The sequence below is a fragment of the Protomyctophum bolini genome (assembly GCF_963924005.1).
Source record: "Protomyctophum bolini genome assembly, chromosome: 17".
In the NCBI taxonomy this organism is placed as follows: Eukaryota; Metazoa; Chordata; class Actinopteri; order Myctophiformes; family Myctophidae; genus Protomyctophum; species Protomyctophum bolini.
In genome coordinates, this window is record NC_137878.1 from 16,885,274 (window position 1) to 16,913,032 (window position 27,759).

The 27,759-nt window shown below is 44.2% G+C and overlaps 2 protein-coding genes across 14 annotated transcripts in view; both read left to right on the forward strand.

Moving 5' to 3' along the window:
• The window catches only part of macf1a (microtubule actin crosslinking factor 1a), a 292,770-nt gene that overhangs the window by 131,714 nt on the left and 133,297 nt on the right, over positions 1 to 27,759 (forward strand). For all 13 annotated transcript variants that reach the window (XM_080786736.1, XM_080786746.1, XM_080786742.1 and 10 more), the window contains 10 exons: positions 127 to 204; positions 1,785 to 1,877; positions 19,617 to 19,783; positions 19,951 to 20,063; positions 21,656 to 21,762; positions 22,558 to 22,677; positions 24,874 to 24,969; positions 26,104 to 26,231; positions 26,389 to 26,482; positions 27,463 to 27,617. In XM_080786736.1, the coding sequence (XP_080642862.1) occupies positions 127 to 204; positions 1,785 to 1,877; positions 19,617 to 19,783; positions 19,951 to 20,063; positions 21,656 to 21,762; positions 22,558 to 22,677; positions 24,874 to 24,969; positions 26,104 to 26,231; positions 26,389 to 26,482; positions 27,463 to 27,617 (1,151 nt within the window). The remainder of the gene's footprint in view (positions 1 to 126; positions 205 to 1,784; positions 1,878 to 19,616; positions 19,784 to 19,950; positions 20,064 to 21,655; positions 21,763 to 22,557; positions 22,678 to 24,873; positions 24,970 to 26,103; positions 26,232 to 26,388; positions 26,483 to 27,462; positions 27,618 to 27,759) is intronic.
• On the forward strand, positions 13,186 to 14,214 carry LOC308332428 (uncharacterized protein; the record flags this gene model as incomplete). The annotated part of the gene is made up of 1 exon (XM_080788326.1): positions 13,186 to 14,214. One exon carries the CDS (start codon positions 13,186 to 13,188, stop codon positions 14,212 to 14,214), a length of 1,029 nt encoding a protein of 342 aa, XP_080644452.1.

Genomic DNA, 27,759 nt, shown 5'->3' on the forward strand with positions numbered 1-27,759 from the left:
GTCTGAAAACACACACTCATCGCTGCTTTTTTGGCTGTTTGCCTCACTTAACCCTGGTGCGTTGAACTTTTTTGTCGATTGGTATTATTTCTTATTGTCTGTCTTGTTCTTCCTTTTCCTTTCTAGCCAAGGGAAAAGGGCCGCATGAGGTTTCACAGACTGCAGAATGTGCAGATAGCCTTGGACTTCCTCAAACAGAGACAGGTAAGACCTTCTGCAATAGCATCACACAAAAATTTCACACAAATCTTCTCAAATAATATGACTTGTGTTCATATGACGTTTGAACTTTGATTGATTGAATACTTCATTAACAAGTTAGTTAATGGTACAGTCAAAGGTTATGCTAAATGATTACGCAAAAAGCACCTGTGGAAAATCTCAAAATAATCAGGTATAATACCAGATAAACCAACTGGTTAATGACAGTCAGGAAAATATATATAAATATTATTACATTTTTTAAACTTTGTTTATTGGATTTTCCACATAAGTATGCAATGTCAGAAATTGGTACTACAGAATGAATGACACAACGCCACTGTACTGTATGTGTGTGTGTTTCTCTCTCTCACTGCGTGTCTCACTCGAGAGCCTAAACCTAATTTAAACTCTGTAAGACGCATTGTGTTATTGAATCCATTCCAATACCCATAACTTGCGTATTGATCACTAACCGATCCGATACCAGTGTGTCATTTTAAAACGATCTAGGCCAGTGGCTCTCAAATCTTCTCTTCCTCTTTCTCTCCCTTTCATCATCTCTGTGTCGCCTTTATCGCAGTCAGATTTAGTGCCTCCTTCTGTTAGACTGCTCCCCCTCGTAAACTGCGTCTCTTGTCTGTTTCTCTCGGTCACTCAATCCGTCTCTTGAGCTTTCTCTCATTCTCTCATAAACTCAATTCCTCCTCTCTTTCACTCTGGCCTCTGACTTTCTCGTTAGGTTCTCAGACAGGGGACAGCACCAGCGCTGGCCTTTCCCCCCTTGCGGTGTCTCATTATACAGACTAGTGGTTAGGAGTAGTCTGGTTATCCTGGAACTCAGAGAACAGCCTGTCATGGATGTCATGCATTCAATGTATGATGGTGTCACACTCTGAAAATATGCAGATGTAGAAGCTCACAATGCATCCCATCACAATACATTATTTGTCAGATTATAGATCTGCTATTTCCGCTGCGTCACACTGGCCTAAATTTAGTATAATGTTGCTGTGGGTGCTGGCGGCGTGTTTCCTCCTCCGCGTCATCAGTGCCCATACCCGAAGGCGGGGTTGGCGAAAGGGCCTTTCTGTGTGGAGTTTGCATGTTCTCCCCGTGTCCCCTAGGGTAGGTACCCTCACAAAAACATGCAGTAATCCTGGTCTCTAAACTGCCTCCCCCTGGCCAGCCGGGGCGCCTGATGGAGGGGAAAGGAACTGGTTGGAATAACGTGTTCCTTCCACGCGCTACGTCCAACCAGGGAAACTCCCCCCTGTCAGGTGCAAAGGAGCAACTTGGACACTCAGGCATGAAGGTAGCATGAGTTAAGTCCGTTGCTCTCCCCAGGTTGGCGGAGGGTGTGTAGAGCCCAGGATCACAGTAGATGATTGGCACAGGGGTGAAAAATGGGTTACAAAATCGTGGGATAAAACATATTAAAAAATAAATAAATAATAATAGTATAATGCAGTTTAGCTAGCATCCCAGATGTTTTTATGAGTAACTGTACATTTTCAGCAACCTACGTACAGTATGTACTGTAATTGTGTTTTTGAAAACTATTTTCTGGTCCTTATCTTCAGGTCAAGTTGGTGAACATCCGGAACGACGACATCACCGACGGCAACCCCAAGCTGACGTTGGGTCTCATCTGGACCATCATCCTTCACTTCCAGGTCTGTGCATTAATTTCTCTCACATGCTGTCCTATGGCTTATGACTTGGAATACAGTCACTGAAATGTACATTTTGGAAGATAAATTGTGGAATGATTGAATTCTTGTTTGGACGCTTGCATTATTTAGCATAAAATCCATAACGGATCACACAGATCTTAATGAAATACTGAAATGAGGAAGGATGTTCTGTGATTTGTAACGTTGTGATTAGTCACTCAGTCTGCTTCATATGAGATCATGTGCATTAAAGTGTGCACTGAAGTGTGCATTGAAGTGTTCTGCTGTTGACTCTGAATACAAATGTTTTGGAAAGATTTTAGCACAGTCCTCCTCTGAACAATTTTTGTTGGCTAAATGAGCTTGGCTCTGATGAACATTACAGGATTTATTTATTTATACTTTGCATTATAAAAAAGAACATTCCCACCAGTTAATGTCTGAACATTTTGTGAAGGACACATATGTTAACTCCAATGTTCCTCGCCTGAGCTTTGATGTGGCTTAATTTTCACCATTTTCCCTTCTCACTAAAGCCTACGGACAGGAATGTACCCGGTCCTGTCTATGCCTATTAGTGCTGTGTACAAGGCAAAACAAGGTTATTTAAAAGACAGTCCGTCATAATGGAGAAGAGTGTTTGTTATTCTGTGACGCCGAAAAATAAATTTCGTTCTTCAGTCAAAGAATATGTTAGTTTGGTGTGATACAGTAATGTGGTACAGTAATTGGGTCAGTGTGTAGCTGTAGCTCCTGTGATTGGCCACTTGAGGGAGGTGTTCTCTCCGATTGGGTGATGACATCACCAGCCTAGCAAGGTGACACTGGCTGGCGGTTGCCATGGAGACAGGGGTGGTGGGGTGGGGGGGGGGGGGGGGGGGGGGAGGGGGGGGGGGGCGCATGACACTGCAGCAGCCAATTCAATCAGCATGAGTCGGCAGAACAGTGAGAGAGGAACGCTATAGACTGATTGAAAAAAGATAAAGTGAATACAGGGGAGAGGGCAGGAAGGAAGGGGGGACAGAGCAGGCAAGGAGGAAAGCAAGTGCTAGAGAAAGTTAGAGGCATAGTCTGTGATAGATACTATAGAGCTGAGCAGTATATTACATTATTCATATATCGATTCCACTTAAACCTTATACTTTCAAAAACTGTCAACTTCAAAAATCACACCCGTGTGAAGTGAGGGGCGCTCTTATCATACATCATCTCATTCCGGCCAATCACAATTTGCGTCCTCGTCATCAATGTTTGTGTTACGCAAAGTTATGTTGTGTTACGTTTGTGTTGTCAATGGTATTTAATGTTTTGGACAAATAATAATGATGATTTAGCCTCACAATGGGTCATGACATATTTTTAACATTATATATATATATCATCACAATTGCCAAAAGAGACTATTTTGAGGGAGAAGAACAACTAAGCAAGTTGGGAACAGAATTGAGGAGGCAAGCCTGGGCAGCCATTATGGTGGCTCTTCCTCTGCCACTGTCTCCGTCAGTCTCTTTCTCTCTCATAATCTATATTTATCCCCCTCTCTGTCCCTGAGGTTTTAGCACGTTCGGCAGAACTTTCAAAACATTACTGGAATGCCCCACAGTGACACAAATTAATTTGCAACAACATGCAACACGTACCCTAAGCCGAAGCGACCATAAACTAGATTGTAATTGCTCCACCTAGACACCAGGTGTCGCTAGCTAACCCAATATAACTGCTGAGACGATTTATTGGAAATCCCAAGCTCTCCCTATACTCCCCCCCCCCCCCCCCCCCCCCCCCCCCCACCACCACCACCATCACTAGACCCGCCTCCTCTAACTGAACGGTGTCTTTCTGTGATTGGCTAAACCAGTTATCTGCTGTAGATTCCTGACCTGGTAAGAACCTGAAGAGGAAATCCATCACTGCTTTCATGGCCTGATTCTAGAGGTGGACTCACTGTCTGTTGTCTCTTTGTGCTAATTTAGGAATAGCATAGCTTAACCTTTTTACCAGCACAGACAGTGCACTGTGCTATTATTACTATGTAACAACTGCAACTTACAGTGAAACCTATTCACCTGCTAAATTAAAGTACATATACAGTAGTGCTAAAATCATTTATATATACACACAAGTTTATTTCAAGTTTGTTTGTAAGGTGAATGATCCACATCACCCGCTTAAGTCTTAATATGCTGAGGTTTGACAATCATTCGAGGAGAAAGTCTTCAATCCACCATTGTGTGAGTTAATGGAAGGCATGTTGAGAAGGAATAAGAATGTCAGACAAAATGTGAGCCGTATAATGGATGGTTATTCTCGGTTCCTTTTGAAAGCATTCCTCAGTCTGAAACTCTTTCCTCCATACATTTATTTTTGGTCACACAGTGGTTTCACAGAAATGTAAATTGGATCAAGCGAGACGCATTCAGAGACACGTTCAGTGATTGTTGCCGTTAATCCCCAGCAGTTTAATCAAATCAAATCTCGTGTTCTGCGGTGTTTTGAAATTGTTCGTATTATACACCATTTCCTGTTGATGTGTTGAGGAAAGTACAGGATCTAAATGAGAATATTGGAATATCATGACCTTAATAGTTTTTTTTTGCTAGAGACAAGCTACAATATAGCTGCTAGCAGCGATAAGATAATAATAATAAAGAAACTAGAACTGCACTCTGCCGAGTGCATACTTGCTTGTTGCACACTAGTAGGCCATAAATGGCCTACTAGTGCGCAAGCAGAGCGCGCAAGTACTTTCGACCGCTGGAAAGTATCACATCTCAGTATCTCTGTGAAGGAACGTTTGAAATGTATAATCATTACGTGTAACTATTTGCTACCTAACTACTTTTTTACAGAAAAATGAATCATTGATATGTGATGAAAAAAAAGGTATATAAACTGAATTAAAATATATTATACAGTATAATTATTTTATTACTTATTGTAAATTGTCAATTGTTTTAAATGTATTTCATTTTGTACTATAGTGATATTAATACTAAATCATGATCAGAGTAATATGTGTCTCTAACTTCAATTTCTGTAATAATACTTTCAAATTTGTTGAAATATACATCCCAGCAGACCAGGCACAGATTTACAAATTACAAATCACATTACAACTACATACAGAGTATGTAGTTGTAATTTGATTAGCAGTATACCGTGGTTACTTGGTTCCAAAAAGTGAAGCCAAGTTTTTTTCAACCGTAAGTCTGTGCCTGGTTTGCTGGGACCAGTTACAACATTACGTCATCGTTGAGAACTGGGACCAGAGTACATGGTGTGTGTATATGTATGACTAGCTCTCAGTGATGACGTAAGAGATATGGTCATCTGTGTAGTCTGTTCCCAGCAGACCAGGCACAGATTTACAAATTACAAATCACATTACAACTACATACAGAGTATGTAGTTGTAATTTGATTAGCAGTATACTGTGGTTACTTGGTTCCAAAAAGTGAAGCCAAGTTTTTTTCAACCGTAAGTCTGTGCCTGGTTTGCTGGGACCAGTTACAACATTACGTCATCCTTGAGAGAGTACATGGTGTGTATATGACGTAATGTTGTAACTTGTAACTTGTAACTTGTAACTTGTAACATTACGTCATATACACACCATGTACTCTCTCAAGGATGACGTAATGTTGTAACTGGTCCCAGCAAACCAGGCACAGACTTACGGTTGAAGAAAACTTGGCTTCACTTCGAAGAGACCAAGCGAAATGATTACTTGCGCGCTCTGCTTGCGCAAGTAACTACATACAGAATATGTAGTTGTAATTTGATTAGCAGTATACTGTGGTTACTTGGTTCCAAAAAGTGAAGACAAGTTTTCTTCAACGGTAAATCTGTGCCTGGTTTGCTGGGACTAGTTACAACATTACGTCATCCTTGAGAGAGTACATGGTGTGTATATGACGTAATGTTGTAACTTGTAACTTGTAACTAGTCCCAGCAAACCAGGCACAGACTGTATGTAGTTGTTCTAGTTACAACTACATACAGAGTATGTAGTTGTAATTTGATTAGCAGTATACTGTGGTTACTTGGTTCCAAAAAGTGAAGACAAGTTTTCTTCAACGGTAAATCTGTGCCTGGTTTGCTGGGACTAGTTACAACATTACGTCATCCTTGAGAGAGTACATGGTGTGTATATGACGTAATGTTGTAACTTGTAACTTGTAACTAGTCCCAGCAAACCAGGCACAGACTGTATGTAGTTGTTCTAGTTACAACTACATACAGAGTATGTAGTTGTAATTTGATTAGCAGTATACTGTGGTTACTTGGTTCCAAAAAGTTGTTACAAGTTACAAGTTACAAGTTACAACATTACGTCATATACACACCATGTACTCTCTCAAGGATGACGTAATGTTGTAACTAGTCCCAGCAAACCAGGCACAGATTTACCGTTGAAGAAAACTTGTCTTCACTTCGAAGTGACCAAGCGAAACTATTACTTGCGCGCTCTGCTTGCGCAAGTAATAAAGAGAAAAGCTATATCTACTTAGTAGCAAAATACTACTTGATACAATGATACATACAATGAGTGCATTATGACTAACAACTTAAGTAATGTTCTATAGATGGGAGTGATGTCATACTCTTCCAAATTAGGTTCTAGAGGAGACTGGAGATGACGTCCCTTTTTTGTTAGCCCCACGAATCAACCATGCATTAGCAGGGTCCAGATTTTGGACGCAATCAGGTTCTGTGTTCCGGGCTAGTGTTGTTCACTGATTGCAGACCAGAGAGGACGTCAGTTTTTTTTGTTACGCTGATTGGCTGAAGGGGTTGTCTATCGGCGCCGTACTCTGGAAGCTAACCATGCATTAGCAGGATCCAGACTCAGGAGCCGCCCTGCGTCCGATACGGTAGAGAAATGACAGAGTTACCATGTGGTGGTCCCGCTACTGTACTGTACTGGCACACCCGAAAGCATCATATACAGTTAATATGTTCGTGTGTGTTTTTGTGTGTGTTAGGTTGCGCACAGGTGGTGAAAAACAACCATGCTGTTTTCGTGCTCATACCCACCCAGCCACTGCAGCCAGCCAGCCACCCACCCACCCACACACACACATAGCTCCGTAAGGGAGTGGTTGCACCACTCAAAAACTAATTATCATGTACCATAGCTACTGTATAATACGATGTACGATTGAGTGAAAATCCAACCAGTCATATTGTATTTTAATAAATGCATGCTGGGCCTGACAATACCCCAGCTAATAATGGCTTGCAGGCAGAAAGCCTCGGGGAGCTGATTAGTGCCTCTTGTGCACGTGCATGCGTATGATTTCTGTGCCCTTTTGGTTAATGAGAGAAGATTGCTTCCCCATTTATATACCCATCTAGTGCCATGTGGTGGACACATAACACCAAATCACCCTGCACCTGTAGTGTTTCTCCTAATAGCATAAATGGCTATACTGTATAGCACATATTAGAGCTTTTACCTCCCAAATGCCCCACAAAGGTCTTGAGGTATACTGACCACCAGTCACTCCCACAAACTCCCTGAAGACCAGGGTGGATCATTTTACGCTGTAGCATCCAAACTATGGAATGATCTTCCACCAAATTCACCCCATGTTAGAGCGTCTCAAAATATTGATGACTCACTTGTACTCCTTGGCTTTCGATGATCTCTAGACTGAGAGTTGCAGTTTCCATCAGGCAACTGTGTTGCACCCTTAATGCGTTTGTTTATTGGTTTACTTTTTGAGGGGTGCTAGCCCCTCCTACAGTATATTCAGCTATTAGCATAGATTTTCGTCTTACAAAACATTAAATTCCCATTGACAATGCATGGAGAATTACGTTGTGTCTGAGCAAATTGGCTATTTTCGTCCTACACAGATATTAAATTCCCATTGACAATGAATGGAGAATTTTACGTCATAGTGTCTGAGCTGCATAAACATGTTATGTCATGATGATAAGAGCGCCCCTCACTTCACACGGGTGTGATTTTAGTATAATATATTCAGTAAAACAAATATGTTATATTTGTGCTACTAAGTGTGCAGCACTTTAGTTGTTTGGCACTGCTGTTTTAAACGTGCTCTATAAATACAGTGGGTTGGATTGGTTCCCAAACCTTTCTGGATCAGGGCAAGGCTGGAAGGCTGGCAGGCTTGAAAATCTCCAAAGCGTTCATGCCGGTCCACCCATCTGACCACTTAACCCGGCACGTGCATTTTCAGAGCCTGTCTATTTTATTGATCAATCAATCGTGTTCCGATCACTCACTGGAACCAGCATACCGGTAGTCAACATTTTAATTGATATTTATCATTATGATTATCAATATTTTGTATGTTCTTTTTAAGGGGTGCTAGCCCCTTCTATAAACAGCTTTTGTCCCCACATTGACATTGACAATGAATGGGGAATTCAGGTCAAAATTCCGCTAAATATGACGTAAAAACACTCCATTGAGATTGAAGGGAAAATTTACGTCATATGTAAACGAGCAAATCAGCTAACCGATCACAGGCACCAGGCATTCTGATTGGCCAGTATAAGATTATCCATGATGATGTATGATAAGAGCGCTCCTCACTTCACACGGATGTGATTTTTCTTATATTAAAACTGTTTAGTAGCCAAAAACGTCTAATTGCCTATTATGTAATGGATGCCACGGGCGTCAAGACGTCTCTCCCTTGGGAATTAAATTCTTTAAAAATATATATTTTTTATTTTCATCCTTATTTTGAAAATTCCTCTAATCTGGTGTACAGTGATGACATGCACATTACATGCATAATAGAATTACAAATTCTTTCTTTCTTTATAATGGGAGAATTGGCACTCAGAGCCTAAACTGGTGACCACCTGGTGGCGCTGAAAGAGTTTTAATATTGTATTATAATTGTTTTGACAAATGATTTCGGGGCCAACGTACAGTGCCATTGTGGCCCATAGGTTGTGCTCGCTGGCTTATAGCATTAATGTCCCAGTGGAATATGAGCCTCTACCTCTGGCAGTGACAGCACCATGCTCTGCACTGTAGAGCTCTATGTATGCGGTGCTGGTGGGTGGGTGGAAACCTACAGTATATACTGTACTGTATATGTATAAGATCTATTTTTGGCTGTATGTTGCTACTTCCCTCCCTGGTGTGTGAAACTGATTGATGGTGCAACAGAGTACATATTGTATGTGTGTGATGTATTAGCCTACAAATGCCCCAGGAAAATTCCTTCATTGCTGACTTGTGTGTGTGTGTGTGTGTGTGTGTGTGTGTGTGTGTGTGTGTGTGTGTGTGTGTGTGTGTGTGTGTGTTGTGCTTTACACACAGACAGATTTATTTAATTTATTCCTTCCCTCGCTCATCCTTTCTCTTCCTACAGTATATACATCCCCTCCTATTTTATTCTTTGTCTTTTCAACTCTAAATCTCTCAAAAATCCCTTTATCACTTGCTCTCTCATGAATTCCCCATTTGTCCTTCATAACCTGTGGTTGTTCAGACATACAGACAGACAGACAGATGGAGTGACATCAATGTCCTTCCTCCTGTTAGTATTGCACACAAATGCACAGTCTCATTTCTTTCCCTCCCTCCATCACCGTAGAGCCTGCCTTCAGCAAGGCGTGTGCGAGTGCGTGCGTGTGTGTGTGTGTGTGTGTGTGTGTGTGTGTGTGTGTGTGTGTGTGTGTGTGTGTGGTGTGTGTGCATGCACGCAGGGCGTGCACACGCGTGTGTGTGTGTGTGTACTTGTGTTAGGCAGAGAGAACTGCTCACAAGCAGCAAGAGAGTGAGTGTGCGAGGGAGGGGGTAGCAGTAACAAGGCAGCGGATAGGAGGAGGGTGAGCGAAGGAGGAGGGGTAGGGCAGAGAGAGAGAGAGAGAGAGAGAGGAGTGGGAGAGAGCGAGAAAGATCGAGCAGTAGAGAGTGTGAAGCTGCAGCCGACGGGAGATAAAAGCTTTTCTCTCTGTGTGCGGTGCCTGGCAGAGGGATAAACCGCAGGAAGACAGGCAAGCAAGGGAGAGACGAGTGCAGGCTTCTGCTGTCACTGGAGCTCTGGCTTCTCCTCATCTGCGGGCCTCACTACACACACACACACACATGCACATGCAGAAGGGCTTGCACACAGCTGATCAGGGACCGCCCAGCCTTGCAGGCGCTCAGAAAACACACTTACGTACTGTGCTCTAGTTTTTGACAAACTGTACACACACTTTTTGTGTCTCGCCAGGGAAGAGCGTATCAATCGGATCAGTCCATCCCTGCTTTTACGGAGCCCAGTTATCCGCTTCTAAATGGAACCACCCCGTCGCCTTCCTGTCTTTTCTCCTCCTCCATTCTCCATCCCTGCCTTTGCCTTCTATGACTCTGTGGGGTGTGACTCGCTGAACCAGCCCGCCTGTAGCTTGCCTCTTCGGCTGCTCTGTAGTCTGTCATGCATGCAGACCGATTCATAGGATCACCCAAGGACTCGCATGAAAAATGAACTTGGGATTACCGTCGAGCACTGCCCTTCACTGGACACTGATCCCAGCTGGCTCTGATCCAGTGCCACCAGCCTTGACCACAGATCTCTCTCCATCACCCGGATCCTTACCTGGACACTAGATCTCATGCCTGCTTCCCTTTAGCGGCTTCCAAACTCCCCTTCTCTCCCTGAACCTCCAGACAGACAGAGCATTGCATCCAGCCACAGCTCCTGCCCCAAATGCCTCTCTCTAATTAGATCCAGCAGACCTGAGGATCTATTAAGAGAGAGTGTGGAGCAAGGAGAGCAAACGAGAGAAGGAACGGAGTCACTTTGGGATTGTCCTCTTTTTCTTCCTCTCCCACCTGCTGTTTTTCTGTGTCCCTGTGTCCTTTTTTGTGTCCTGTCTGTGTGGGATTATGTATACCCTCTGCAAACTGTGGCTTCCATTCTCTAGGACAGTTGCATCGTCGCACTGCACCAGCTGCGGGAGAGCTGGAGTCTGAATGAACGGCCGACAGAGAGAGATGGACAAGAGAGGAGGTACAGTGTCTATGACTTGACAGTACAGGACTACACTTCCCAGCTGTCCCCCTCACTCCCTCAGGCAGTACGAACTGTCACCGAAGGGGTGAATCTCAGCACCAGTATCCAAGGAGAGATGCCACGCCTGTCTGGGAGTTTTAGGTGGAGCTCGTCTGAGATGGATACAGACTAAAGTATTACCAAGAGACAGATATTGAAACACCAGACAGGCGCTGTCCTTTCATCCCATGGTGCTTAATCACAAAATATATATTTTTTTGTATGGAGCCATTTTGAGGATTGTGGTTTATCATCTTTAATCACCATCTCCTCTCTTTCTGTCATTCTGGGAACTGGATGCCAGCGGATCTGACTCTTGATTTAACATTGATCTTCTATCTCGAGAGGATTCCACAGCCTTCCGATGCAATACCAAGCACAGTGCCCTGGTGGAGAACATGTGCACAGGCATACAAGACAGAGTTTCCCAAGGTTTGACACATCCCGAGAAGTATCTGTTTAATGAACAGGAAAAGCAGGTACACAGCTCGGGGCAAGAGTCTGATTGGGACTCCTCTGGCGGTTGGCCGACTCTCTGGCAAGCAGTCGCAGCATTGGCTGACGGCACACTATCCTTCCCACAACCACGACCAATCTGGACAGGCCCAGCCTGCTGTCTCGGCAGAACAAGAGCACCTCACTACTACGAGAGATATTCACATCCATCGTCAGCGATACTTACTACTACGACCTGCTGTAGCACCACAACAGGATGCAAGCCTTCAGCAGCACTATTGGATAATATCTGGCCTCTGTCGTGGATCTGTGTCTACTCTCTGGTGGGGATCATACTTGACTCTCTTAACACTGCAATAACATTGCATCAGAAGTGGCGGATCATCAATAATTGATGCAGATGGATGGATACGAAATTTGAATGCCGTTAGAGAACACCCCTGGAATGACGGTGACATTTGGGACCACAAACACATTTTGTTAGCTTGCGGTGAGCCGGTGGAATAATGGCCGACGTTGTTGTTGTTTTTCTCAATGTTTGGCCGGAATGCTCATTGACTGAGTTGCGCACATACATCTGTGTGAGAGAGTGTGTGTAGTCTAGTGTGTGCTGTGCATGCGTGTAATGGATCTGTGTGTATTGCGTAATGTAGTGTGTGGGCATGTGCAAAGCGTGTGTTGTGTTGGCAACGTAGAGGCTGCTGAGCTCCCTTCTCACAATTTTCGGAGGAATTGCAACTGTCGCCGTGGTTTGAATGGAGACGGAGCCACTATCGATTCCATTACCTTGCCGGATATCCTGCCGCCCACGTCCACACACACATGTGCACACCTGTCAGACACCCCTTGCAGTCTGGGTGTGCAATAGCCCATGTCTCGCTAATGAGCTGAATAAGACTGGACGGTATTGCTTTTGCGTGCGCTCTGTCTCCCTCCCTGAACACACTTTCTCACACACACACACACACACACACACACACACACACACACACACACACACACACACTTCACTTCACAAACACATTGACTTAGTGACGATGACAATTCACTTGCCAGAAACCCTCGTGATGAATCATCCACCTCACCCAAGCCAAGATTTATTTTCTTCTGTCACGTGACTTGCTGACTTACCGGTGCGTCCCTGTGTCCTTGAATCAAACGCCACGAGCCTCCTGGGAGTAAGTTGTCTGTGAGAGGAAAGCAGCCAGCATTCTATACATACACATACAGACATCTACACACACAAGACGGACACGACCGCAATACCCTGGGACAGTGAGAGCTGCACTGCTTGTGTGAGGCAGAGACAACAGAGCCAGAGAGAGAGAGAGAGGGAGGGTGGAGCACATAGGACAGAGAGCAGAGGAGCTGTGACACGCAAGCCTGCAGCAACCTGCGGCCAGAGATTCAACCAGTAACTGCCTCCACAAAATAATAGGTCTTCCCCCTCTCTCTCTCGCTTTCGCTCTGTGACAGCTTATTCCTAGTATATTTCAAGCTTCTGTTTTCATCTGCAAAGCTGTCACTGAAACTGAAGCTCAAGTGGATATCACTAACATCGTACTGTGCTTATAGGTTGTCACATTAATACAGGACCTGTCGGTCATTCGCCAGCCTATCTGAATATTTCCATTGAACTTTGGTCTCGTGTTGGATAGTGATAAAGAAGAAAACGGCCTGCTTCCACGCCTGGAATAGACTTCACACATCAACAACAAACCTTACATTGCCTTTTCTGATGGATTTACTGGCCAATACTTTGTGTCGGTTACTTTAGCTTTGAATCAGACCCTCACTTTCTCTCCAGGTTAGTCAGAGACATGGGCTCTTCTATGGGTTGCGTCAGACCTCCCCGAGAGACGGGGCACACTGGAGCCCCGCCCCTTTCACCAAAAAGGTGCCTTCGCTTCAAAAGGAAGCGCAGAGGGAAGAAGAACAAAAAAGATAGGGGCGAGCAGGAGGAGAGTGAACCACTGAGGAGCCAGGAACCTGAAGAAAGGGATGAGGACGAGGAGGAAGAGCAGAAGGTGACCGCCGCGGGAACAGCAGCTGAAGCCAAGCTGGCCGACACTCAGTCAGGTCATTCCAAACTTCTGCTGCCCATTAAATCCAGTGCCCTGGACTCCATGGCCCCCGGTATGGGCATCCGCATAGGCAGCAGGACTCTCGAGGCTTCCCCCAAACCCAGCCCGGCCTGGCGGGGGGTCTTCTGCCTCCCGGGGGAGGAGGATACAGTCAGTGCTACCGTCGACATTTCCCACCTCCCCGGCCAAACCAGCACCGCCACCCCTCAGGCCGGGGCCCCAGGCAGCACCACCCCGGGTGGGGGGAGGGTCTGCCGGGTCACGGAGAAGGTCCAGGGTGTCGTGGAGAAACCCTGGATTCTCCGAGCGAAGAAGGAGAAAAAGGGGCAGGGCCCACAAGAGGCGGCGCAAAGAGAGGACGGAGTGAGGGTGAAAAAAGCGGTGGGCAGAGGAGGGACAGAGGGGACATTAGAGGAGGCAAGTGCCCCTCTGCACCGGGACAACAAAGGGGTGGTCCACATCCGCGAGGTGGATGGTAAACTGTGTGTGGTGCGGACGGTGTACCCCAGCGACTTCGGCTCCCCGGCGTGCAGAGGAGAGAGCGACGTGGACGTACACACCCAGCCCCCCGCCCCGTCGCCAGTCACCGGCAACATCCTCAAAGTCCGGCTCTCTGAGGAGGACAGCAGGCAAGCCAAAATAGACACCGGCGCCCGCAGTACTCCGGTGTCCTTTAACCTATGGGGAAGTCAGGAAACCGCGGTGGCGGTGGGGAATGGCCTGGACGCGGCGGCCCGGACGGTAACCGGGGCCCGCCTTGCTTGAGTCGGGTTATGGCAGCGACCTGCTGCTGACCTCCCCGGAGACTGCGGGCACCACTCCCAGTCAGACTGACTGGGGAGGGCTGACCAGCAGCTCCTCAGAGAGACTGGACTCCACCATAGAGAGCCCCCTGTCACCGCAACAACTCGCACCTGTGAGACACCTGCCGCAGGTCTGGTCTCTCTCTCGTCTGTCTCTGTCTCTGTCTCTGTCTCTGTCTCTGTCTCTCTCTCTCTCTCTCTCTCTCTCCCCCCTTTGTCCTCCCTCCTTTCAGTCTCTCTCTCGAAATGGCTCTCCGGGTGCTTAATTTACCTAAGCATACAGTACGTATATGAATGCAGTTAGGTGTGTAGGAAGGTCTCTGCAGTTTAGTTTTTATACACATTGTATCTACACTAATGGTGTGTGTGTGTGTGTGTGTGTGTGTGTGTGTGTGTGTGTGTGTGTGTGTGTGTGCAGCCTGTTATCAGCCCTGCAGAAGGCACCCTGCGTGTCTCTCTCGCTCTCTCTCTCTCCATCCTTCCTGCTGCTGTCCCCTGAGCCTAATCAACACAACACAGGACTCCATCTCTGTTTCTCTCTCTCTCCCTCTGTCTCTCTCTCTCTCTTGCTCCATTTACTTGGCTCCTATCTCCCTCCCAGCCCTCTCTGCTTACTTCCTCTCTTCCTTTCCTCCCACATCCACTGCTCTTCTTGTGCCTCCGTACCTTCATTTTCCCCCATTTCCTTCCTTCCTTGCTACCTACGTACCTACCTCCATTTATTATTTCTCTCAATATCTTCTCCCTTCCTCCCTTTCTCTGCCCCCTATTTAAACCCACCTCTGCCTTCTCTCTCTCTCTCTCTCTCTCTCTCTCTCTCTCTCTCTCTCTCTCCTCTCTCTCTCTCTCTCTCTCTCTCTCTCTCTCTCTCTCTCTCTCTCTCTCTCTCTCTCTCTCTCTCTCTCTCTCTCTCTCTCTCTCTCTCTATGGATTACTCGTTATTTCCCTCCCAGATGACTTCCATAGCCCTATTTCACATTTATCTGCCAGCCGGAGTGAGAGAGACGGCCTTTAAGTCAAGGCTCATCTCTTGCCCCTTAGCTAACATTTGAAACCGGTTACACTGTGATAGTAATGCAAGGCGCCATCACTTAATGCGGACAGCAACACCATCTGTCAGTGTGTGTGTCAGAGTTCCTACAGTACAGAACCATAGTGCTATGCAGTACAGAATGTGACGTCATGTCAGCTTCCATTACTGTTTTATGTCTCATTTACGCTAGGTGCTGAGTCATGTGAAAGCAAGGGCACATAATATCATGCACACACACTGAGCCATACGTTTCTGTACTTACAGTATCACAGAAACCCTCCTGTAGGAGTGTTTGCACCGGGGTAGCAGTGCACACGTCAGTCATGAGAAAGTTGTATGAACATGTTTGAGAGAGAGAGAGAGAGAGAGAAGAGAGAGAGAGAGAGAGAGTGTGTGTGTGTGTGTGTGTGTGTGTGTGTGAGATGTATCTGAATGTCAGGCAGGGTGTGTGTGTGTGTGTGTGTGTGTGTGTGTGTGTGTGTGTGTGTGTGTGAGATGTATCTGCATGTCAGGCAGGGTGTGTGTGCGTGTGTGTGTGTGTGTGTGTGTGTGTGTGTGTGTGTGTGTGTGTGAGATGTATCTGAATGTCAGGCAGGGTGTGTGTGTGTGCGATGGATGTGTGTGTACAGTGAAGAACCTCATTTGAATAATTAGGGATTTGAAATGCGCATTCATCAACGGTATGGCTGGTGTGTTGAGTCTCAAGGGGATCTCAGACAGACATGGCTACATCTTAAATGCATCGACCCATCCATCTATCTATGATAGATCAACCAATCCATCCATCCATCTGTGAATCTGTCCATCCTATCTAGCATCTATCACTCTTGACAGCTGTGTTGACAGGCAGATAAAGGCGGTCAGGAATATCTAGTGGTTGCTGGTTTCATTTCTGATATGGATTGGAGAGTCCAATAGTACTACTGTGTGTAGGTGCTCATTGGTCATTCATACGTATGCAAATGTAGTACAGCTGACAGCAACATCGCAGTAATTGAAATTCTTGTAGTCTTTTATGCTTCCCTCGACAGTGTTCAAAAAGAGCTAAGATGAAAATGCAAATGAGTCAGAATGAAATATAAGTTAAGAATCTCAGCTGAACGCCTGGGTACAAAGTGCAGTGACGAGGAAATGTTATTGTGGCTGTGTTTTGTTCAGATAACAATCCCACGCTCCTTCACTCCTGAAGTATTCTGTACATCCATCTGTTCATCGCTTTAATCTCCCCTCTATTCTTTGTACCCCCCACCGGCATATCCTCCATTTTCTGTTATCGTCTCCTCACACCCTCACTCTCTTTCTCTCCTGCAATGACTTCAAAGGGGACATGTTTCTAAAAGGCGTAGCTTCATCCCCTGAGCTGGGGAGGGAGGGGGGAGAGGGCAGCTAGTGCATCTATTTCTTTCTAAAATAGTGAAAATAGCCGATCTACAAGCTCACACAGCACAACGCAATGCGACACGTGAGCTTGTAGCTTGCTTTTCGTCGTATGATGAAGTATATATTGGGCTTAAAGAGGTTAAATGCATTTATTTTATTCAGTTCAGCCAGTCAATGATAGTATGTGCTACAGTGGACGCAGACGGTTTAATGACAGTCTTTAGGGACATATTTGTCCCCTTATTGTCTCAGGCTGACATGTGAGTCCACATCTTTTGTCTGTGTATCCCATAATCACTCATTCGGTCTGGCTGCAAATGAGTATGTTTGATGTCCTTGCATAGCTGGTGGTTTCTTCTGTGCAATGTCTTGTGTGTGAGCCAGAGCGCACGTGGCTCTGCGAGATGACATACAGTAGTCTCTTTGCTTTAATGTACGAACTAAGACTATACTAAGGCGTTTCCACTTTGAACTTGAACCAAGAGCTTAAGTGTGTTACTATAGCTTTATAAATGTCACAATATTACCAAATTCCTGCATATTGTACAGATGAATGAAATGAATGTGTGTTACTAAGTATCTCATTGACTTGGTCTGACTATCTCTGCAGGTATATGTTTTTCTGTATACAGTAGTATGCTAGCCTTTCGCAACATTACATTGTTGAAGAGAAGCCATCAACTGAAGGTGAGGTTAGAAGCTTCAAGCTACTATAGTAATGGATGTTTGGCTGATTCCTGGGGTTTACTGGTGATACTCCATCATCATTAGCATTAGCATGAAGAACGAGGTACAATGCACGGACACGCACAGCGCTAAGGAAATCCAGTCTGGCAAGGGATGCTGCTCGCTCATACATTTCTACTGAAACCACACAGCAGCAGCTATAGCAGCCCCATATCCAGTGATCCATTTATAGGCTAGTTAGTTGCATCCTGCATGTATCCTGTCAGGCCATATGGGCGTTAAGGCCTGCCGTGGTGTGTAGGCAGCAGTGGACAGTCACAATCTCGGGGAACTGTGCCAGACTCTATAGGACTCGGCGTCTTATATGGTATGACCTCGCCTCTAATCATCTCTACAGCTAGGAAGCTCATACCGCCCATGTGTGTGTGCGTGTGCGTGCACGTGCACGCTTGTCTTTTCTGTCTTCCCGGGGGGAAAAGGAAACGACAAACTCACCCATGCACACTACTTGCAAAGACAGTCTCACTACTCTTGTCCTCTCTGTCTGTCAAGTGTTGGTCCCCTAACTGTGGTCCCCTAGCAACAATAAAGAGACAGAGATGCGGACACACAGACAGACAGACACACACACACACACACACACACACACACACACACACACACACACACACACACACACACAGAAGAGGGAGAAGGAGAAGGAGGAGTACAAAACACAAGAAAAGAAGTGAACAAGGGATGAGTGGACAAAAGGAATACTGATCACAACAACAAGGGCCTGGTGGTGCCACCAGTTACTGCACATAAACGTCAGCCTGACTTAGTGACGGTGGATAGATGGAAATAAAACAGGATGCCCCAAATTATATATATTTGGCCGCAGACCCCCCATCTTAAAAAAATAAATAAAATAGCAGATGGACCAGCTCACAGTGTGGCACGAAGTGATGTGAGCTTGTAGATCTGCCATTTTTGCAAAAGAGTTTTCTGAAAAACCTATGTTTCTGTATATACAGTAGACAAAATGTAAAATGACACAGATGCTTTCCCGGTTTTAACAGGAAATGACTTTTAGGTCAGTGTCTGCTTGGTTGACCATGATTGCAGTTGCACCATTACCCAGTAAAACCGTGTGCTCATTTAGCTGAGTGTACATGTTTTGCTCACAATGCAAAATGTGCATTGTGTACATTTAATGTACATATTTGCTAACAAGATATCGCAATGCAATACAGTAGCTTTTTTGTTTTTATTAAAAAAAAATAGGACTAGTATAGGACTTCACTGGTCAGGAGGACTTGGACAGTGAACAGAGAAGAAAAGCAACTTGAGAGTCAGTTATCAGGATCTGAACAGATGATGAAGGACAAAAGAAAATGAAAGGGACAGATCAAGGGAAGGGAGACAGGAGGAGAGGTTGTGAGGAAACTAGCTAATGAGACAGATAGACTGTTGGAAGAATAATGATGGAGAGGAAGAATATTGATCCAAGGCACACTCACAAGTAAACACAATTTTCTCTCTCTCTCTCTCTCTCTCTCTCTCTCTCTCTCTCTTACGCACTCTCTCTCCCTCTCGCACGCACACACATGCACACTATCCATATAGTTTAGGTTCCCAGTGAACAGGGGTTATTAGTTTGACAGATGAGTGATGTGAAGACAGACGACAGCTTTAATCAAAAAGCAGAAAGCCCCTTAGCTGAGGTTCTGTGTGACTCATACACCACCGGTGACAGGCTGTTTCTGCAAACTCACTGTTTGCGTGCGTGCGTGCGTGCGTGCGTGCGTGCGTGCGTGCGTGCGTGCGTGCGTGCGTGCGTGCGTGCGCGTGCGTGTGTGTGTGTGTGTGTGTGTGTGTGTGCGCGTGCGTGAGTTGGCAAAAGTGTCACCACATTTTACAGTGTTGTTTATTTCTATTACCATGAGTGATGTTCAGATAATATTACCAACATAATAATAATAATGGTGTGACAGATTAGTTTGGTGTGCATGCTTTGTGGTTGTGCTGAGTTCCCCCATATTACAATAATATGTGGGCCTGGGCCGTGGCTCAGCGGTCCAGGCACCTTGGCTGGTAATCCAGTCTGGCAGTGTGCCGTGGGTTCTACTCCCGATCCCGACAGCATTTACTGCATGTCACCGCCCCATCTCTCCCCCCATTTCCTGTCAGCCCACTCTTTGTGGAGAAAGCCACTAAAAAAATACCAACAATATGTGAACTCTGTTACAGATATTTGACTTTGACTCTCTGTGTGTGTCCAGATTTCAGAGATCTATGTGAGTGGGGAGTCAGGTGATCTGACTGCCAAGGAGAAGTTGTTGCTATGGAGCCAACAGGCGTCAGAGGGCTACCCCGGCCTCCGCTGTACCAACTTCACCTCCTGCTGGAGCAATGGACACATGTTCAACGCCCTGCTGCACAGATACAGGTACACACACACACACACACACACACACACACACACACACCCACATACACTTCAAAGTGGGTAAAGTTTGGAGGATGGGCTGACGCACGCAGGCACACACACACACACACACACACACACACACACACACAGACCCTGAAGCTTTTGTGTTTCCCTATGTTCTCCAGGCCAGACCTGATTGACATGGAGGTGGTGTCTCGGCAGAGTAACCGTGACAACCTGGAACAGGCGTTCGAGATCGCTGAGTCGCTAGGAGTAACCAGACTACTGGACGCTGAGGGTGAGACTGACTGGGAGCCTGAATGAATGGTCACTGTGTAGATATTAGATTGCGTAGACTAGGCCCTGATTTTCAGGCGCAGCTAAATCCAATCACAACCGAGTGGGGCCAGACCTTTATTTTTTTGCACTAGCAGATTCGTCTGGTTGCCAGGCTATGACTGATTGGCTGATTAACTGCTGATATAGAATTATAGAGCCTGATTGATACAGTATATAGGTTTGACAGATGCTATCGGTGACTGGTAATACAGTACGTTACTTTACATTTGACCTGTTGCTTATTTCCAGTAGTTAATAAAGACAGAATAGCAAATTGTTATCTTACCAAATTACTTTGTCATGAAAAAAGCAAGGCATGGCTCTAAACAGGAAATAGAGTACATGTCAGTCAGATGGGGTCACAAGGCACATGGGAGGGAAATTTAAGCACATAATCCGGTTTTTATCCCAAAGAGATCGACACTAAGGCTGGCTGCGGACAAGATTATACATTTAATTTGTTGTCAAAGTCATTTTCTCACCGCTAAAACACCCTTTGATGTGAGACACTTATCCTTATGATCATCTACATTAGTGTAGGACAGCTTACTGGGACTTAACATCGTTATCTAGTGACTCTAGTGACTTGCTGTCCACAGTATCTCCCACACAGTCATTTTAACCACTTACAAGTTCCAACCTTGCATCCCTATTTTGTCATTATAGGCTGGAAATGGATGATGATGATGATGATGATGATGATGATGATAATACATAAAGAATTCTAAACATTTCCAAAAATGCCAATAAAATATTAAAATACGTTTTAGTTATGTAGCCCATTTACTAACTCATGTTGTGATAATTTAGATTGGCTATTGTCGCTTTACGTCTAACAACAAATAACTTAAAGGGCTTAAAGTTGTTCACTGACTAGACTATGTGACCTAATTTAGATTGTCGCTTTACGTCAGACAACAAAGAACTTAAAGGGCTTAAGTTGTTTACTGACTAGCCTATGTGACTGCGCCCTGCTATTTTCCTCCTCCTTTGCTTCTGTTCTCTGTCACTGTGCGTGTTCACTCTAGCTGCCAGTTTTACCACATAGGCTCATTCATTACATTCATTATGTATGCCCTGAAGCCTGAATCATGTTGATCACATATTGATCATAGAGGTCACCTTGTTTCCTTACTCATGTGAAAAATGTAGCTCCTACAAAACTGCTTCATGCCCACCAACCAGCTTTCGATGATGTACTACCGTAGCAATTATCGCCACACCAGGACATCACATTATTATTATACTTTTGATTAAAAATAAAAATAACACGAGGAGAGAGCAGGGTCGAACCGGAGACTAGCTGTCGGGCATCAAAGCCCATGTGGTACACGCCCTAACCAATCTGATTTATTTTTATTAAAGGGTAATAAATAACACAGTGAGTTAGCTGCAAGCAGCAAGAACAGAGTGCCTTCTATCCAATAAATGATCATCTGCAACCAATATAATAATCCTGATTCAATTTCTGTACGTCTCTGTTTTTCTCTTGTTTCACCATCCTCCTCTATTATTTCCCCGTCTCTCTCTCTCTCTCTGTGTGTCTGTCAGATGTGGACGTTCCATCTCCAGATGAGAAGTCGGTCATCACCTACGTCTCCTCCATCTATGATGCCTTCCCCAAGATCCCAGAGGGAGGAGAGGGCATCGCTGCACATGTACGCCACAGACCACCTGAATGCATTTATCTATCCTTCACATTCATCCCCTTTTGCACTTATTTTCATACACAGCATTCCATTGTTACTGCTATTCAATGCACACGAGTGCCAGTCCTGTGTGGCTTTTGTATTCTATTCAGTAGCGTTCTGCTGTATGTGTTCATTGTGTTGCATACATATTACATGCATACATTATTTTATTTTTATTTTTCATTCATCTTCAATTCACGTTTGACTGCTCCTTTCTGATCCTATCATCCGAGTTCACAGTTGAGTCTCCAGTGGAGAAAAAAAGGAATATGATGCTGCATATGTTGAATATCAAACAAAGCTACCGGTACATGTGTGCATATTTATTTGATGTAGCACATCTAAAAAATAAACAGCTATTATTATTATAATGCTCTAGGTTCCAGGCTAACAATGGGAATTGTTCAGGCAAATTGTATTCTTTTTAAATTCCATATTTTGCCTCATGGCATTTGCTTAAACCAATAATGTGTTGTTTATGGCGTTACATATTCCCACTGCCAGTGAATAATATCATGAACAGCTCTGAGAAGCAGTCTAACTATATTATAGTGGAATAGCTTTTAGACATGACACGTGATGCTAGCTGGGACAATTTGTTACATTTTACATGCATGAATTCCTCATGCATGAAGGACCGCAGAAAAGTAGATCACATTTGCATTCTACGTCTTCCTTTCTACCTGGCTCCTCTGTCCCTGTTCAATCTCTCCCTCTTTCTCTTCCCCTCTCTCTTGTCTATCTCTCTCTCCCTCCTCGCAGGAGGTGGATCAGCGGTGGTTAGAGTACCAGTCCAGGTTCTCCACTTTGCTCCAGTGGAGTCGCCAGCACACAACGCTCATGGCCAACAAGAACTTCCCACAAAACCCTGTGGAGCTCAAGGTGAGAGACGGAGAGGAGGTTTGTGAGGCGCAATCGTTGGCATGACAGAAGGAATGTTGTCATAGAATAACTGCATCTAACAGTTACCTACTGTTGTGGTTTTGTAACTGGAGAGAAACAAAAGACGCAGGAATTGATCATAATACACATGGCAGTCCATGTACAGGACTCCATTAGACAGTTGGAGCGGCCAGATCGTATCTTCACTGTATGATCCTATCACACATTGAATACTGTTTCACAAACTGGTCTTGCACAGATCTGTGACTACTCTCAAACCCATAGAACAGCTCTACAAGAGTGCGCTCAAAGTGTTTGACAGGAAGCCCCACTCATATGTGACCAGGGACAGTGGTTTGATATACAAGGGGGCCCTGGTCATTTTTCAGTTATTTACATATTATGAAACTGCACACTGTAACCTTTCATATGATGTATTGCTCATTGAAATTGGGGGGGAAATGAAGAAGATATGACCATTTGAAACCTAGTGAATCAGAAATGTCAAAATAGAGCATTCCACCTTCAAAGATTTCAGCAGTCATCTGTGACTTTAGGGGGCGCTGTTTTCCCTTCATTCCTCCATTAGTCAACAAGCAGTGTTGCCATGTCCGCTTATTATAATTAGTTGGCCTTGTTTCTAAAGAAGAATAATGCATAGGCCTACTGTACCAATAAGTCTACACAATTAGAGAATGTTATCTTGATAGTTGTCCTGTTATCTCTCCTTTTTTAAATAGGCTACTGTATTTATTTGGCATTTTGTAGTATGAAAAAACGATTATTTTGGGCTTGTTTTCATATACCGGGTTGCTTATTTCTCAGAACCTGGCAACCCTGCAACGGTAGCTTTTATCTACATTTAGCATTGATATCCATCCTGTAGCTAAAACAAGTACATATTGCGCTATATTACATTACGATGTGATCTGCGTTATTATGACCTTAATTTTCATGGCAGGTACATTCCAAAGCAACTAATAATAGCCACGTTATGGTGACAATGTTACAATGTTTACATTAAATTAATCCTCGTCTTCTTCTTCTGCTATTGGAAACAGGAAGCCATTTCAGCATGTTCCTTTGTTGTGATTCACCAGTGCCCCTTCTGGAAAATTAGCTTTAGGAGGACCGAAAATAAACACACTTTTTACAAAATACGATGGTTAATACTTCTTTCTCTGCTATTTCTGTTAGCCTGTTAGTGAAAGACTAGTATTATCTTCAAAAACGATTGTGTACAAAAAAGCGGATTTTAGCGGAATTTGCATACTTTGAAAGGAAAGCTGATTTTCTGATTAGCATTGGTTAGCATTGCTTAACTCAATTGTTAACTCATTGTAACATCCTCCGGAGGCTCATTTTCTTTTAGCTTTGATAACTTTGACATTTTCAAACGGGTTGGGGTCATATACAAGACCCTACATGGTCTGTGCCCGCCCCCCCTACGTGGATTTATTAAACAAAAGCCTGATAGGGGAATTGGTACCAGAGCAAGAGCAACCACTCGAGGAGACTGCGAAGTGCCGCACAGGCAAACAACATTCGGCCAAAATGTCCTGTACGTCAGTACAGGGTTGTGTAGCATGGAATGGCCTTCCTCTGCGTATAAGGGATTGTGCTACATTTCTATCTTTTAAATTCAATCTGAAAAAAATGGTTGCTTGAAAACCAAAGCTGCAACCATTCATGATTATTTTAGGTGTATTTCTTTTTTATGCTGTGTTCCCTATGTACCGGTAATGTTATGTAAGTATTCCCACTGTTTGCCTGTCTGTTTTCCCTTTTGTGTTTCTTGTGAGGACTGCGGATGAAAATTAGCAACTGTGCTATATCCGGTGTATTTACGTCCATGTGACGTCCATTAATATGCATTGTCCTGTCCATATAAACAAATAAAGTCCATGTTTTCTCTCTGATTTGAGGACAGTAAAAGGCCATGGTCTCCCAGGGCGGGGCGTTGTGATTACAAAGCTTTTAGCTACAGTAACAGCTAATGATTTTCTGTTTGAACTTAAAAGATGGTGTCCAGGGTAATATTGACCCTATACTGTACATCAATAACCTCTCTATCGCTCTCTCCTACACCTCCCTATCATTTCTTTCCCTCATTCTTCTCCCTTCATCCCTGTCACTCTCTCTTTCTCTCCACATACCCTCATCTCTCTCCTCCTTTTCCTCCATCACCCTCCTCAGGCACTTTACAACGAGTACGTCCATTTCAAAGAAACCGAGATCCCTGCCAAGGAGATGGAGAAGAGTCATGTGGAGCACCTCTACAAAATACTGGAGGTAGGCAAGAGCAATTGACCCATTCAAACCGGGAAAGAATCTGTGTAATTTTAGATTCGAGCTAAAAAGCATTATTTTATACTTTGGCTATACTTTGGCCCCGTTCTTAATGGGATAATAAGTAGATGAGGGAGGCAGTATTGAATGAATGAATGGATGAGAGAAGAAAAGGAAAGGGGGGGAAAAGGGGATATTGGGGTGAGGTAAAGGTTTGAATATAAGCTACCCAGGTTAGCTTATTATTTGGCACCATACAAACACCACGTGCAGGGCTTACAGTTTGTCATGGGCTGATGGGCATCAGCAGTGTCTGTGGTTGAACATCATTGTCCTACAGCTACAGCACTGTATACTGAAGTTGTTGTTTGTATCAATAGCTGATTGTGTGACGGAAGCTCAGAGCCATGACCATGATGGTGCTAATAATACAGTAGTTATTAGGTTGTCGGTGTGTCAATGTTTCTTTGGGAACAGATGTTAAATCACAGAAACATTGTACCGCCGCATATGATATGACTGGGCCTTTGTGTGTATGCATGGCACAATAGTTTCTCTTTTTCTTTGCCATAATCTAATTTGTGTGTGCATAGATAGAGTTTAGATAGTTTCTAAAGTGTCCTACATCATAAGATGCCCAGCCCACACAGGCTTTCAAGACACATACACCTCATGATACATCATAAACAAAATACATAGACAGTTACTTATGGATACATCGTTCTCCATCGTAACTGCCATGCCTTCTCTATGAATCTTCCTAAAACAAAAACGTCATTGCTGAACAACCAATTTAACATAAAACATTCAACAAATCTGGGTTCTTATGGGTGCATGGGGGGGGGAAGTTGAATTGCAATACTCAATTATCCTTTTCAGTTTGGTATATTTATAATAGCATTTTGGCATAATATTAATTGTGTGTATGTGGGTTATCAGTCAACACATGAATCCATGGTAATTTGAGCTATTTACATAATGCAGGTCATTTTGTGGGTGTGTGGGTGTGCCTATCTGTTTGCCTATCTGCATTTGTGTCTGTGGGTACCTCTACTATGCTCATTATGTAAGTGTGTGTGTGTGTGTGTGTGTGTGTGTGTGTGTGTGTGTGTGTGTGTGTGTTTACTGCGTGTGTAGGTATGGATAGAGTTTGGTCGTATCAAACTTCCTCAGGGAATGCATCCTAATGACCTGGAGGAGGAGTGGGGGAAACTGATCCTGGAGATGCTGGACAGAGAGAAGGCTCTGAGGCCTGCTGTGGAGAGGTACACGCACGCACGCACGCACACACACACACACACACACACACACACACACACACACACACTGGTTTCTTTCTGCACTTGGTTGTTGTTACAATATTCCCCATATGGGATTGTTACCTGTGTGTGTGTGTGTGTGTGTGTGTGTGTGTGTGTTCAGGTTGGAGCTTCTACTTCAGATGGCCAATAAGGTTCAGAACTTGGCTCTGGACTGTGAAGAGAAACTCACCTTGGCTAAGAACACACTACAGGCTGTGAGTATTGAACTAGTGCACTCACGCATGCACACACGAACCGGTTCAGTTCTTTTTGCCAGAGCTCCAAAATTGGAACGTATAAAACCATAAAAACCATACCTATATTAGATTGTTATCACCATGAAACTTACCCAATTGAGTACTTACACGAAGACAATGATTTATTGTATTACATTTTTTTTACATTTTTACATTTATGTATTATTTAGGCATTATGTAGGAAAATATGCAAAAGCTACTACTGTGGAAGGGTTATCACTCACTCACTCACTCACTCACTCACTCTGTGAGAACGGCTTCTCTCATTTTCTTAATGACTCACTGAATATTTTTACAAACTGGCTGTGAGTATTGAACCAGTTTACGCACGCACGCACGCACGCACGAACTCACTCACTCACTCTATAATGTTTTCCTAGTGGGTTTGTCTCACTGCAAGACTCACAGAACAACACAAACACACCCTAACAACACATTCTACATAGAGTAATATACAAGACACATTAAGATTAACTCAACGCAAACATCTAGGAGTAGATGTTTATGTTAGTACTTTGTTGCACCCTGAGATTTGCACTTTGAGATTCGCAAAGATGTAAAGTGTGTTATAAATAAAATGTACCTGTGGGGTGGGAGGGTGGGGTGGGGGAACCCCCCTTTTTCTTTCTTTTAACAAAAAATTAAATAAAAAACTTATAAATAAAAAAAATATATAAATAAATAAATAAAATGTATTATTATTATTTTTGTCAGTCTCAGCTGTGCTGTGATAACATGAATTAAATTAATCTAAATGAGGATTTAAACTTAATTTCATGCCTGAATAAACCAACAGTCCACAACGGTGTGAATCTGGGACTGTGTCATTAGACACATGAGTAAGACAAACAGTCGTGGGCATCAAATAATGACTTCCAACTCATCAAAGGGCTTTTCAAGGGCTCAATCACTAATGATGCCTCAATCCATTCACTCAGGATATGTCTCGTATGGAGAGTGGCGAGGGTGTGCAGTGTGAGAGAGAGCTGGCGTGCTACCTGCAGGACTGTGAGTCCCTGCTCAGACAGCTCAACACGGACCTCAGTGTCCTCCGAGACGAGAAGTACTACCAGGTGGACCAGCTGGCTTTCAGGTGAGACAGACAGACAGACTTTATGGATGAATCTACAGTACAGTATGGGGTGAAGAGGTCAATGGTCTTCAGCATCTTTTTCACAAACATAGGATTTATTCCTTGGCATCCAGGTACACGTACATACAGTACATCGTTTTTT